Raw genomic sequence first — 14,687 nt, 5'->3', positions numbered from 1 at the left:
GCTAATTTTGTGTTTTTAGTAGAGACGGGGTTTCACCACGTTGGTCAGGCTGGTGTCAAACTCCTGACCTCAAGTGATCCGCCCAACTCGGCCTCCCAAAGTGCTGGGATTACAGGTGTGAGCCATCGTGCCTGGCTACACCTGGTTAATTTTTAAAAATTTTTTGTAGAGATGGGGTTTCACTGGTCTCATGCTGGGTCTCAAACTCCATCGCTTAGATCCTCTTGCTTTGGCCTCCCAAAGTGCTGGGATTACAGGTGTGAGCCACCATGACTGGCCAAAAGAGCCATTTCATTTTTATTTTTATTTATTTATTTATTTATTTATTTTTATTTATTTTTATTTTTTGAGACAGAGTCTCGCTCTGTCACCCAAGCTGGAGTGCACTGGCCAGATCTCAGCTCACTGCAAGCTCCACCTCCCGGGTTCATGCCATTCTCCTGCCTCAGCCTCCCAAGTAGCTGGGACTACAGGTGCCCGCCACCTCGCCCGGCTAGTTTTTTGTATTTTTTAGTAGAGACGGGGTTTCACCGTGTTAGCCAGGATGGTCTCGATCTCCTGACCTTGTGATCCGCCCGCCTCAGCCTCCCAAAGTGCTGGGATTACAGGCTTGAGCCACCGCGCCCGGCCTTTATTTATTTTTTGAGATGGAGTCTTGCTCTGTCACCCAGGCTGGAGTACAATGGTGCGATTTCGGCTCACTGCAATCTCCGCCTCCCGGGTTCAGGTCATTCTCCTGCCTCAGCCTCCCGAGTAGTTGAGATCACAGGCGCCCGCCACCACGCCTGGCTAAATTTTTGTATTTTAGTACAGATGGGGTTTCACCGTGTTGCCCAGGGGTGGTCTCAAACTCCTGAGCTCAAGCAGTCCACCTGCCTTGGGCTCCCAAAGTGTTAGGATTACAGACGTGAACCACTGTGCCCGGCCTCAAAAGAGCCATTTTAATTACAGCCCTGATAAAATCGATGGGTTTCTATTGAAAAAGACACAAAGAAGAGATGGGGGGAGTCAGAGACTGACAGACTGTGGCATGTGGCACCAGATACAGGGGCTACTGTCTCTGCACGGGCCTCAAATGCTCAAAATGTACTCCAGGGTCCCAAAAGCACTTGGGCTCAGAACCTCCAGCTTGGGCTGGGTTTGGTCTGGCCAGGGCAAGGCTCCCACTGCCCTCGCCAACTTCCCATGCCCCATGGTCAGTGGCATGGCTCTAGAAGGTCTCCCACCAGGTTCTAGTGTGAAGGGGATGTGACATGTGGCTGCTGTCCCAGTCTGGGTTGGGGATGGAGAACTAAGGGGCCACGGTCAGGTGCAGCCAGGACTCTGTCACCTCCGCATGGCTGCTCTCTCCCATGCCTACCTCCTCCTTCTTTTGCTGGTCTGACTTCTCTTCCAGATACTGTGCCGAGGATGGGGCGCGACGAGCAGGGGCCTCTCGGGGGGCTTGGCTCACTGGGACAGGGCAAGGACAGGCATCAGAGAGTTGCCTTTGTGAGGGCTCTTTGGTGCCAAGCCCTAGGAGATTTCTTTCTTTCTTTCTTTTTTTTTTTTTTTGTTTTTGAGATGGAGTTTTGCTCTTGTCGCCCAGGCTGGAGTGCAATGGTGTGATCTTAGCTCACTGCAACCTCTGCCTTCTCTGGGTTCAAGCGATTCTCCTGCTTCCGCCTCTGGAGTACCTGGGATTACAGGCGCCCACCACCATGCCTGACTAGTTTTGTATTTTTGGTAGAGATGGGGTTTCACCAAGTTGGCCAGGCTGGTCTCAAACTCCTGACCTCAGGTGATCCACTCACCTCGGCCTCCCAAAGTGCTGGGATTACAGGCTTGAGACACCGCGCCTGGCTGACCTAGAGGATTTCTTTTCTTTTTTTTTTCTTTTTTGAGACAGAGTCTCGCTCTGTCGCCCAGGCTGGAGTGCAGTGGCGCGATCTCGGCTCACTGCAAGCTCTGCCCCCTGGGTTCATGCCATTCTCCTGCCTCAGCCTCCCGAGTAGCTGGGACTACAGGTGCCCGCCACCATACCCAGCTAATTTTTTTTTTGTATTTTTTTTAATACAGACGGGGTTTCACCGTGTTAGCCAGGATGGTCTCAATCTCCTGACCTGGTGATCCGCTCGTCTCGGCCTCCCAAAGTGCTGGGATTACAGGCGTGAGCCACCATGCCTGGCCTACCTAGGGGATTTCTAAGAGAATTTCTAAGAGGCACAGATCTAAGAGGTGGTGTTAACAGTCAATGGAGCCTCAGTGCATAAGCCCTGCCCTAGATACCAGAGTGTGTGCGTGTGTGTGTGTGTTAGGGGTGGGGACCTATGATGAAAACACAGACCGCGGGCCCTGCCCTCCAGGGGCTCAGAGACTGATTGACACAGCCACTCCACCCTCGCAAGGGCCAGAGGAATTGGCGTGCCAACAGGAACGGAACTTCAACCTGGGCCTTCTGTCCCTTTCTCCAACCCCCATCCTGCTTCCTCCGCACACCCAGTCCCTCAGCGCACCTGGACTCATGTCAGGAGGCTGCAGGCTGAGAAGCCAGGGTTGCCCATTAGCGCCTTGCAGCCAGGCCTCGGCACTGAGCACCGGCTCCCAGCTCACGGCTGTGTCTGGGAACACGTCATCCTGGAAGAACTCTTTCTGCAGAGGGAGAAACGGGCTGTCCTGAGACACTGACCAGGGGCCCAGGGCACACGAGCATCTGTTGGGGAGGGACAGGGCAAGACCTGGGACCCTTCCACCCATCTGGGGCTTCCATGAGTTTCAGCATCTCAGCAGAAGGAGGTAGGTGTCCCCAAAGAACGATGGGTGGCGAAGTTTGGAAGCAGGGCCGGACGAGACCCAAAATTCCCTCTAGGCACCAAGAAGGGGGTGGGCATGGGAGTCCCAGGTCCCCACCCTCACCCGGACTCGGGGCAGCCGGAAAGCCACAGGCTCCAGGGAGGACTGGCGCAGCCGCAGACACCGCATCAACTCCACTTCCCGCACATCGCACTCTGTCTTAGGCAGGAGGACGAAGCCCTGGGGGAGCAAGGGAGTCGTAGCTGCCACTGGGACCTAGAGCTCATGGCGGGACACGTAGTCTCCCCAGGGTGCCAGCACCCCTCACTTAGGACCACCATGCCTAGGGCCTGTCCCTGGACAGTAATGTGTTGATCATGTTGAACAACCTGCTCTCTGGAGGGAAAGCCCTGATTTGTAGTGTTTTCCTGTTTCCATAGTGTACAAACTCCCACCATGGGCGGCTTCTAGATGCCACCTCCACTCCCTGAATGTGGTGCTGGGAAGAGATGTAAATAGCACATCATCCTGCATTTCCTCCATGCACTCCAACATAGAAACATGTGACCTCAGCACAAATAACAGTGAAATTGGATAAATTAATTAGAAGTGATAAACTGAGTGTTTGTTACTTTGGTTTTTAATATTCTTATTTTTAGGTTCATATTTTGGGTTCATATGGTTTAACCTTATCTAGTGTAATTTTTTGTTTGTTTTGTAGAGATGGGGTCTTGCTATGTTGCCCAGGCTGGTCTTGAACTCCTGGGCTCAAGCAATCCTCCTGCCTCAGCCTTCCAAAGTGTTGGGATTCCAGGCCACTGTACCCAGCCTACGGTATAATTTTTAATAATGGTTGAGTATGACAACGGCTCTCAAACTTCCTAAATAATTCCAGTAGCAGCTCTTCTTGCCAGCCCACCCCCAGCCCAGGGACTCTGACCCCGACCCAGAGGCTCCTGTACTTGCCCACATGGCCACCAGGGGGCAGGGCAGCCTTGTGGTCCCATCGGGGACCAGGCGCCAGGGTGGCCTCACCTTATGGGGGTCGGGCGATGTGAAGCTGTTGCACTCCAGGAAGAAAGGGGACTCGGGGAGCAGCTCGTACAGGAACACACGGGTGTCACCCTGCGGGGAACAAGGCAGACTAGGGACCCTCCAGCAACACCGGTCTTTCCCGCGCCACCTCTCACCTGCCACTCCACCCTGCAGCCCAGCCCACCTTGCCGGTCAGGAGCACCAAGCCAGTGTCTGGGTCGTAGCTGGGCAGCAGGGTTGAGGGAGCCACGTCCAGGCCCAGCACCGCCAAGGGTCCGCCAGCCAGGGCCTCAGCTTCATACAGGAGCAGCTGGCGCTCACTTTGGCTGCAAGGGGGTTTGGGGGCAGAAGCAGGTGTTTCAGAGCTGGAGGGGCCTGGGGCAGGGAGAAGGTGCCCACGTAGCCCCTGCTCTGTTCTGGGTTGCAGGTGAGGCCTAGTGTGGCCCTCAGAAGCGCTGGCCTGGCCCGGCACAGCCACACCCTAACCTGCCCCTCCGCCTCTGGGTCCCCCGTTGACTCTTTTCTCCCCAACTAATCGCTCACCCATCCATCGCCCCCTGACTGCCTCACCACCCCTGCTTCCATCTCCCCCAGACCCCCTCATACACCCTGCATCTATCTCCCCCAAACCCCTCACCCACCCTTCTATCCATCTCCCCGGTAACCCCCAAACACCCTTCCATCCATCTCCCCTGTTCCCTCACCCTCCCCTGCATCCATCTCCCCCTTACCCACAACTCATCCATCCATCTCTCCCCTACCCCCTTCATTCATCCATCCATCCATCCATCCACCCATCTATCCCCACATTTATTCATCTACCCACCCATCCATTTGCCCACCTATCCATCCACCCATCTAACCCACTCATCCAATCATCTACCCACCTACCCAACCATCCCATGAGGGGCAGGAATGGTTTCCGAAAGCCTGACAAATGTATGTGATTGTGGAGAAGGGGGACACAGGTGGCTGCTGAAGCCTGGGGATGGGGATCCCTGAGTCCTCACCTGTCAAAGCCAGACACCAGCAGACAGCGACCATCACACACCCAGACAATGCGGGCTCCGCGTCCTCCCTTGGGCCCTGGACCCTCCTGTTGAGGCACATCACGTGACACCCAGCCAGGACCCCTGAACCAGGTCTGTGGTCACTCCCCAGCCCCTATGCACTCACTTGCAGGGGCTCAGGGCCACTCCGGGGCCTGTAGATCCGCACACACCCATCCTTGCAGACAGTGGCCAGCTGCTGCCCATCAGGACTCCAGGCCAGGCTGAAGATCTGGGGGCAGGAAGGGACGTGAGAGACGGCCTTGCTTCACTGCTGGCCCCACCCCTCCTCACTGCTCCTGCCTATTCTCACTGCTGGCCCCCTCTCTCCTCACTGCTGGCCCCACCTCTCCTCACTGCTGGTTCTGCCCCTCCTCACTGCTGGCCCCCTGCTCCTCATTGCTGTGCCCCCCTTCTCCTCACTGCTGGCATTGCCCCTCCTCACTGCTGGCCCCCTGCTCCTCACTGCTGGCCCCACCCCTCTTCACTGCTGGTCTCGCCTCTCCTCACTGCTGGCTCCGCCCCTCCTCACTGCTGGTCCTGCCTCTCCTCACTGCTGGTCCTGCCTCTCCTCACTGCTGGCTCCGCCCCTCCTCACTGCTGGTCCTGCCTCTCCTCACTGCTGGTCCTGCCTCTCCTCACTGCTGGCCCCACCTCTGCAGCTGTCCTACCTGGTCTTGGTGGCCCTGCAGCTTCAGCCGATCAACTCCAGCCTGAAGGTCCCAGATGCGAACAGTGAGGTCATAGGAGGACGAGGCCAGCACATCGGCTGCCAGTGGGTGGAAGCGCAGGGAGCAGATCTTCTCCGTGTGGCCTGGACGAAGGCAGGCGTGATGGGGAGCCCTCGGGAGACACTGGTCACCCCAGCCCCATTCCTGAGCCCGCCTGACCTGTGAGCACAGTCTCCGGTGTGGTGAGCACCTCTTCCAGGCCCTGTGGGGGCACCTGCCACAGTCTGATCCTGGCATCCTCACCAGCTACAGAGGACAGACAGAGGCTCATCATTGCTGGGCCCAAGACCTCTGGGCTCCCCAGCCCCCATCCGGGATCCAGGACCCTCCCTCAGGCCCAGGCACCCAGCCTCCTTACCCACAGCGAGGCGATGGGGATCAAAGGGGTCCCAGGCCAAATCAGTCACAGCTGCCCCATTCTGCAGCGTGGGCAGTGCTGTGTCGGGCAGGCGGCCAGGCTTCCGTAGCTGTGGGAGGTGCCCCCACCCCAAGGCCCATCAGTGCCAGGCAGAAAAGCCAGTCCTGAGGGGCTGTGAGCAAGCAGCATATCTGGGAGCCCACCCTCTGCAGCAGAGACTCTCACCGCTGGGTGACCCAAGCTCTCTGCCCTGACCACCTTGTACTGTGAGCCCCAAGTGCCAACCACAAGGCCCCAGAGAGTGAGGGGGCAGCAGCGTGAACTGGCGGGAAAAGCTCAGGCTTGGGGCTCAGGTGGCCTGGCTTCGGATCCCAGCTCCACCACTTACACAGCTGTGTGACCAGGGCAAATCACTAAACCTCTCTGTGTCTCTTCTCCCTCATCTGTAAAATGGGGATAAAAGTGGCAGGCCCTGTGGCAGGTGGCTGGGAGGATCACAGGACAGGCGGGTAGGGGACTGACACACGGTTTGTGCTCCCTGTGCCGTGTGGGTAGCTAAGGCCCTCTGTGTCTTTACCACTGGCAGGGAACTGAGGGGCAGCCCTGGTGGGGTGGGGCCCTCACCTCGAGCACAGCCACCTGTCCCCCGTTGCTGAGCAGGGGCACGGCCACATGTAGCTTGTTGGCGCAGAAGCCATCACTCTCACCAGGTGTGGTGAGGTTGAGCCCCTTGAGGTTGGTGATGTGGCTGTCTCGGTGCAGGACGGTGCCCTGAGCATGGCGGAACTTGGAACTGGGGCCTGGCAGGTGGCAGGGACATGGAACCATGTGTGAGGATGCCGTCCCCCGCTGTCCTGCACTCTGAGTCCCGGCTGCCTGCTCCCCTCACTCCAGGCAGGTGTGCAGCGTGGACCTAGGCCCAGGCCTCTACTAATCCAGTGGATGCAACTCGCCCAGGAATAATGCCTGGAACGATACCCTATTCTGTGGTGGCTCGGAGGAATCCTGGTGGGGCCCAGGGCTTCAGCTGCTCAGAAGCTGGTGGCCCCAGTCACCCTCCTGTTTTACAGGTGAGACTCAGCTGCCACACCCCAGCCCCCAGGACAAATGACCCTGCCAGTGAGTCTGGGTGAGGGGGGTGCCCTGCACGAGGCCTGTGCTCAGTGGTAGGGTACAGAGGAGGTTGATGGGGAGTGGGGCAGACAGGGCTCCCACAGTAGGGGTGAGCTCCGCGTCCTGCCTCCTTACCCAGCAGGCTCTGCAGCGACCTCAGACTGGGGCTGGTCCCGACGCCACTGGTGCTGGAGAGTGAGGGCCCCAGGCTGGAGGGCGTGGAGGGTGAGGTCAGTGAACTGGGAGGTGAAGAGAAGCCCTCCTGGGGAGGGGCATGGGGTCAGCCAGCCTGCTCCTGGGTGTGCTGGCCAAAGGGAGGGGGTGCCTGCCACCTGACTCCAGGGTCACCTGGAGGAGCCCCTGCTGTGGGCATGGGACAGGAGCGGTGGGGGCATGGGCATAAATGCAGACACACAGGGAAGCAGCTGAGCTTCAGACTGCGGGGACAGCAAGTGGCAGCTGCTGGCTCCCGGCTCTGCAGGAGGGTGTGCCCAGCAGGTTGATCTGCCAGTATTTTAAGAGAAGCCAGAAATCTAGATCTATATGAAAATTCTTGCTTTTTAAGTGTTTGCCCAATTTAGAAAGCACTGTGAAGTTCCTTCTTTACACTCCATGTGTTTCTCTGTCTCTGTTACACTTGACAAAGAAGGTTGGGGCCGGGCTTGGTGGCTCAAGTCTGTAATCCCAGCTCAAGTCTGTAATCCCAAACGGAGGCCGAGGCAGACAGATCATGAAGTCAGGAGTTCAAGGCCAGCCTGGCCAACATGGTGAAGCCCGACTCTACTAAAAAACTATAAAAATTGGCCAGGCGCGGTGGCTCAAGCCTGTAATCCCAGCACTTTGGGAGGCCGAGACGGGCGGATCACGAGGTCAGGAGATCGAGATCATCCTGGCTAACACGGTGAAACCCCGTCTCTACTAAAAATAAAAAAACTAGCCGGGCGAGGTGGCGGGCGCCTGTAGTCCCAGCTACTCGGGAGGCTGAGGCAGGAGAATGGCGTCAACCCGGGAGGCGGAGCTTGCAGTGAGCTGAGATCCGGCCACTGCACTCCAGTCCGGGCGACAGAACGAGACTCCGCCTCAAAAAAAAAAAAAAAAAAAAAAGTATAAAAATTGGCTGGGCGCTGTGGCTCATGCCTGTAATCCCAGCACTTTGGAAGGCCAAGGCGGGTGGATTACGAGGTTAGGTGTTCAAGACCAGCCTGGCCAACATGGTGAAAACCCGTCTCTATTAAAGATACAAATTAGCCAGGCATGGTGGTGCACGCCTGTAATGCCAGCTACTCGGGAGGCTGAGGCAGGAGAACCATTTGAACCTGGGAGGCGGAGGTTGTAGTGAGCCGAGATCGCGCCATTGCACTCCAGCCTGGGCAATAAAAGCGAAACTCCGTCTCAAAAAATAAAATAAAATATAGTCAGGCATGGTGGCCCATGCCTGTGATCCCAACTACTCAGGAGGCTGAGGCAGGAGAATCACTTGAACCCAGGAAAAGCAGGCTGCAGTAAGCCAAGATCGTGCCACTGCACTCTAGCTTGGGTGACAGAGTAACACTCTGTCTCAAAAAAAAAAAAAAGGCCGTTGGGCCAGTGAACACTCAGTGCAGCCACTGCGGTGTCGCTGAGGGAGGATGGGGGTGGCCCTGGTACTCACACTTGCGTCTACATCACCCACGGGTGTCTCCATCACTGCAGGCTGGGCTGTGTCAGGGAGGGGCTCCATAGAGGGCACCAGACGGGAAGTGAAGCTGGGGTGGGGCCGGCAGGCAGGGTTGAGGCTGACCTTCTGCACCTGCATGGAGGCCAGCAGTGGGGTGATAGGGGCATGGGCTGCCCGGTCAGGAAGGCCCCCATGGGAGGGTCGACTAGGTAGGGATGGGGGGCACCCAGCAGGCCAGACTGAGTTGGCACACAGCCACACAGGGGGCTTCCTGGAGCTTGGGGAGGCCAGGAGAGGTGAGCCAGGCCCTGGTCCTACCTGCTGGTTGTCCCCAGCCCACCAGCTGTGGGGGTCGGTGGCAGGCACACAGCCGGCAGTGTCCGGGAACAGGTCCTCGTGGAACTCCACAGACTGGCCGCAGACAAGCAGGCAGCCAGTGAAGCCCAGGCCCCCCAACTCCCCAGCCCCCGCAGCCCCTCGCCCAGGTCCCCCTCACCTTGCGGGGCACGTGGTAGCCGATGGGCACGATGGCTGTGTCGCTCAGCTGCAGGACGCGGAGTACCTCGCAGCTCATGACAGCTAGCGCCTGCCGGGGCACAAGGGCAGCCCCCCGCAGCACGCTCTCCAAGACACACTGGGTCACTGTTGAGGACACCAGGCAGGGGAACAGGCAGGATGGGTGGGGGAGTGGAGGGTAAGGGAGAGGGGGCGAGGAAGCAAGGTTTACCTGGGCTCAGCGCCAGCTGCTGCGGGACCACCTCGTAACAGTACAGCTGCCTCTCGCCCTGAAATGAGTCTGAACTGAGCCCTGTTTGCTGACTGTACCCCTGGGGAGGGCCCAGGGCTAGCACCAGCTCCTCCATAGGTCCCCAAGGACCTGAGCCACAGAATCATGGTGGCTGGAGATGGGGCTCTCCCACATGCTGGGCGCTGAGCTGAGCCCTAGGCCGACTCTACCTCACTTGCCCAGCCTCCTTGCACATGGAGTGAGCACCGGGGGTGTATGTCAGTATTTATGGAGTGCTGACTGTGTGCTGACACCGCTCTATTCTCGGCCTTGTTCTCAGGAAGGCCAGTGTTCTAGGAGAGCTACAGTCACCTCGGCTGCACAGGGGAAGACACAGAGGCCCTGTTCTAGTTCCTCCTCTCTCTCGGGGAAGGCCAGGGGCTGGACTCCAGGGTGTGGATGTGGGTAGGAGCCCCAGCTTCTCACTCACCTTTCCTGCCAGGACCAGGAGCCCGGAGTCAGGGTCCAGCAGAGGCATGAGACACCTGGGGAAGAGAAGGCAGGATGGTTGGTCGGGGCAGTGGGAGGGCTGCCAGCCTCGTGACCCCATGTAGGAACCCAGGACAGGCACCACAGTGACTGGGAGCCACTTGGACATCCAGCCATGTTCAGCCTGGTCCCCAGGAACCCCCTCCTCTCCCTGAGCTTCCCACATGCCCAACACACGCCCACACCCCAGCTGCTCCTCCCTGGCCCTCCACCTGCACACCTGCGTCACTCCAGGACTGGAGTGGGCACAGGGGAACTTGGGCCCGATCTCAGCCCCAGCTCTTCCTCCAAGAAGACCCCACATGCATTCTGTCCCCCTCCCACCTCTGACAGCCCAGACATCAGGCCAGTATTGCCAAGGAAGGTGGAGAGGTGATGCCAGAGGCAAGGTGATGCCAGTGCCCCACTTGGCACTGCCTGTGGACGGGCAGCATCCAGGAGCAGTGCAGACAGCCCTGCAGTTCCGAATCTGCACTGAGGTTTGGGGCCCTCTACTCAGTTACCCCACGTTTCCTGGGCCTCGATGATATCTTGGAAGCTCAGAGACCCCTCCACGCTGAGTTAAAGTTCCTGTGTCCAAATCTGAGCCAGGTGCCCGGGGCTGGCTGCCCAGGGGCTCCTTCGGCCACTGGTCTTCCCTGCCCACCCCAGGCCTGCCACCCCCGCCGATCCTGCCGGCAGGATGCTCCCAGGCCTTCTCTGGTCTTGAGGCAGGAGCAGGATGGGGTGGCAGCTGGGAATAGAGTGGGCAGGCTGGAAGCCCCCAGAGCCCCTGCCACTCTATGTCCAGCTCAGCATTGGCCAACTGCCTGTCACTGGCCGGGGCTTTATACCTCCCTGCTGGGGCCCTTCAGAGACCCCCTCCACAACCCCTCAGCCCTGTGAGAGCTGCCTTCCGACTCCAGGGCCTTTTGAGGGGAGTGGGGGCCTGGAAGGACTCTGACAGATGCCTTCCTGTGTTTCTCGCTCCTGATCTTTGCTTTTTTTTTTTTTTTTTAGAAACAGGGTCTCCCTCTGTTACCCAGGCTGGAGTGCAGTGGCACAATCATTGCTCACCGCAGCCTCAACCTCCTGGGCACAAGCAATGCTCCCACTCAGCCTCCAGAGTGGCTGGGACTATGGGTGTGCACCACCATGCCTAGCTATTTTTACTTCTATTTTTGTAGAAACAAGGTCTCACTCTGTTCCCGAGGCTGGTCTCAAACTCCTGGCCTCAAGTGATCCTCCCAAAGTGCCAGGATTATAGGCATGAACCACTGCACTTGGTCTTGGTTTCTTGTTTCTGGGACCTGCAGGCCTGGAATCCCCAACCCAGACACTGACACCCTCAAACAGAAGCCCGTCCCCACTGTGTTTCCAGGGTCAGAGGTCACCCAGCTGTGGCAGCTGCCTCTATCCCTCACCCCGGTGACAAAGGGCCCGGCCCCCCTCCACTGTCCTCCCATCCCGTCCTGCCAGCCGACCACTAAGCAGTCCTGACCACCTCCCCTCCCCCAACTTCCAGGAGCCACAGAGTGGCTGGGAAGCTGGGTGGGGCCCTGGGTGTCTCCATGACTTCCTGAAGTGCCTTGGGCTTGTCACCTGTGAGTAACACAGGCCCCTAATTACTGAGGGCCCAGCAGGGTGAGCCGGGCTCAGCAATGCCCTTTGCAACCCGGCCTGATCACTGCTTGTGGTGGCGGAGGGCAGGGGACCAAGGTGGTGCATGGCCTGGAGTGTGCTCCACACTGACACTGGCTCCACTGGGGCAGAAGCAAGTCCCTACAGCAGCTTTGACAGGGCTTTCACTCATGCATTCGTTCACAGTCATTCACTCCTTTGATGAGCCGGTCTTTGCCTGGTCCTCGGCTCGACCTGCATGTAGGTATGCCCAGAGATCAGTGCAACAGACCCTGCCTCTATCCTCAAGGTGCTCACAGCCTAGCACAAGAGGCAGACAGGCACAATCCCATAGACAAACACGTGAAGGGAAGGTTCACCGAGGACACACAGTGACAGAACAGGGGGACTGGGCCTCAGCAGCAGGGGAGAGGGTGTTCCCTGTGATCCCAAGGTCATGCAGAAATCAAACAGCTCACAGGAAGAGAGTTTCAGAGAGAACACAGCCTGTGCAAAGGTCCTGTGGCATGTGGTGAACGTTCATGGCCTGTTTAAGGAACAAGACGGACAATGTGCCTGGCAGCCTGGAGAGTGTGGGTGAGGGCTGAGGCTCAGGATGGGCAGGTGGAGGCCAGACAGGAAGGGCCTGGTGCATGTGGGGAGGGGGAGTTCTGCCTCCAATGGATGAGCAATGAAAAGGTAACAGTGCGTTTCAAGCACAAGAGGCCAGGCCGGGCACAGTGGCTCATGTTGGTGATCCCAGCACTTTGGGAGGCTGAGGTGGGAGGATCACTTGAGCCTAGTAGGTCAACACTGTGACCAGCCTGGGCACCATCATGAGACCGTGGCTCTTCAAAAAAATTAAAAATTAAAAAATTAGCCAGGTATGCTGGCTCACACCTATAATCCCAGCACTTCGGGGAGGCCGAGGCAGGTGGGTCACTGGAGGTCAGGAGTTTGAGACCAGCCTAGTCAACATGGTGAAACTCCATATCTAAAAATAAAAAAAATTAGGCCAGGCACATGATGAAACCCTGACTCTACTAAAAATACAAAAGTTGGCCAGGTGTGGTGGTGTGCATCTGTAATCCCAGCTACTTGGGAGGCTCAGGCAGGAGAACCGCTTGAACCCGGGAGGTGGAGTTTTCAGTGAGCCGAGATGGCACCAATGCATTGTAGCCTGAGTGAGACTCCATCTCAAAAAACAAAATTAAATGTTAGCCTGGTGTGGTAGTGCACACCTGTGGTCCCAGCTACTAGGGAGGCTGAGGCAGGAGGGTCACTTGAGCCCAGGAGTTTGAGGCTGCAGTGAGTCAAGATCACATTACTGGCCGGGCATGGTGGCTCACACCTGTAATCCCAGCACTTTGGGAGGCCAAGGCGGGTGGATCACTTTAGGTCAGGAGTTTGAGACCAGCCTGGCCAACATGGTGAAAACTCATCTCTACTAAAAATGCAAAAATGAGCTGACCACGGTGGCATGCACCTGTAATCCTAGCTACGCAGGAGAATCACTTGAACCTGGGAGGTGGAGGTTGCAGTGAGCCGAGATTGCACCACTGTACTCCAGCCTCGGCTGCAGAGTGAGACTGCATCTCAAAAAAAAAAAAAAAAAAAAAAAAAAAAAAAAAATCGCATCACCCTGCCCCACCGTGGGCAACACAGGAAGACCTTGCTCAAAACATAAAAATAGAAAGAGGAGGCCGGGTGCGGTGGCTCAAGCCTGTAATCCCAGCACTTTGGGAGGCCGAGACGGGCAGATCACGAGGTCAGGAGATCGAGACCATCCTGGCTAACACAGTGAAACCCCGTATCTACTAAAAATACAAAAAACTAGCCAGGCGAGGTGGCGGGAGCCTGTAGTCCCAGCTACTCGGGAGGCTGAGGCAGGAGAATGGCGTAAACCCGGGAGGCGGAGCTTGCAGTGAGCTGAGATCCGGCCACTGCACTCCAGCCTGGGCGACAGAGCGAGACTCCGTCTCAAAAAAAAAAAAAATAGAAAGAGGATAGGACCAGACTGGCACTGAGCAGGGATCACACTGGCTGCTGGGGGCACAGGCTGGGAAGAGTGGAAACAGGTCCCAGGACAGAAGCTGAGGGCAAGTAGGCTGGGCAGATCTCCTGTGGCCCCTCTGCTGCCCTTATGAGAAGGCGGAAACAGGCCAGGGACCACCTCATGGCATCAGAGGCTCACCTGTGCGCTGAGCCAACCGCCTGAGGAGGTCTAGTGCTCAGCCTCCCTCACCCCCGTTCCATCATCCCAGCCAGCCAGTCACTGACTCAGGAGCTGGGACTGAGGGGGCAGGAAGTCAGGGAGGGCAGGGCTGGCTCCTCTGACAGGTCAGGCCAGTCTTCCTTGCCTCAGGCAGAGCCATCTGGACAACTCTGCCAGGCGGGGGCATCCTGTCTGCCATAGCACGGGCCAAGAAATGGGGTCACGGCACCCAGCCCCAAAGGTTGTCCAAGTGTTGGCATGGGCCTGACCCCAGGCCGTGTAAAGAGACCTAAGCGGGGTCTAGGTCCGGAACATGGTACGTGAGCCCCAGCTAGGCAGAGGGCCAGAGGTGGTAAAAGGTATTGTCGGCACCTCTCCTGCTGGAATCTGGGCCTGCCACTGGGAAGGGCTCTGACTCTGACCCAGGTTCTGGGGTCTGTCCCAGGCATAAAGTTATAGAAGGTCTAAAGCCCAGATCTGCCACTGTCCGTCAGCCAGGTCCCAGAAGCTAGAAGACAACCTCAGTACCAACTAGGAGGAACGAGCAGCTTCAGCCTCTGGATAAGACCCCCCAGCTCTCCCAGGACTCCTGTGATTAGCACAGAGGGGAAGCACCAGGGTGTGCTTGCTACAAAGAGCAGCTGCAAGGCTCCTCCTCTGTCCTCCGCTCTAGCCCATCCCTCCCCCTCAGGCCCCTTCCCACCAACTCAAACATTCTGCCATTGTGTCAGTTCAAAGCAGGCTGGGTCTCTTGGATCTGTCCCTATCACCCAGGTGGAAGAGTTAGGATCCTTCGACCCCACCCCCACTCCCACCCCCACACTCCCTAGCTCCCCCGCTGTGTGCAGGCTGCTGGTAACCAGGTTCTAAAGGCGGGTGGCA

General features: G+C 57.9%; 1 protein-coding gene across 4 annotated transcripts in view; it reads right to left on the bottom strand.

The window, feature by feature from the left end:
* Positions 1–14,687, bottom strand: part of CORO7 (coronin 7) — a 65,646-nt gene that overhangs the window by 1,723 nt on the left and 49,236 nt on the right. For 2 of the 4 annotated variants that reach the window (XM_010353922.2, XM_030925610.1), the window contains 17 exons: positions 9,933–9,987; positions 9,443–9,500; positions 9,212–9,357; positions 9,034–9,126; positions 8,710–8,847; positions 7,194–7,320; positions 6,570–6,745; positions 5,946–6,054; positions 5,747–5,833; positions 5,528–5,670; positions 4,984–5,088; positions 4,818–4,903; positions 3,992–4,133; positions 3,808–3,897; positions 2,896–3,012; positions 2,496–2,631; positions 1,361–1,452 (listed from right to left, as the gene is read on the bottom strand). In XM_010353922.2, coding sequence (XP_010352224.2) covers positions 1,361–1,452; positions 2,496–2,631; positions 2,896–3,012; positions 3,808–3,897; positions 3,992–4,133; positions 4,818–4,903; positions 4,984–5,088; positions 5,528–5,670; positions 5,747–5,833; positions 5,946–6,054; positions 6,570–6,745; positions 7,194–7,320; positions 8,710–8,847; positions 9,034–9,126; positions 9,212–9,357; positions 9,443–9,500; positions 9,933–9,987 — 1,900 coding nt within the window. Of the gene's footprint in view, positions 1–1,360; positions 1,453–2,495; positions 2,632–2,895; positions 3,013–3,807; positions 3,898–3,991; positions 4,134–4,817; positions 4,904–4,983; positions 5,089–5,527; positions 5,671–5,746; positions 5,834–5,945; positions 6,055–6,569; positions 6,746–7,193; positions 7,321–8,709; positions 9,127–9,211; positions 9,358–9,442; positions 9,501–9,932; positions 9,988–14,687 lie in introns of all 4 variants that reach the window. The other 2 variants (XM_010353921.2, XM_030925609.1) reach the window with 1 other exon arrangement.

Source organism: Rhinopithecus roxellana, chromosome 20, assembly GCF_007565055.1.
Source record: "Rhinopithecus roxellana isolate Shanxi Qingling chromosome 20, ASM756505v1, whole genome shotgun sequence".
Classification (NCBI taxonomy): Eukaryota; Metazoa; Chordata; class Mammalia; order Primates; family Cercopithecidae; genus Rhinopithecus; species Rhinopithecus roxellana.
Note: the sequence above shows the minus strand (reverse complement) of the source record. Positions and strands in the feature narration are given on the sequence as shown.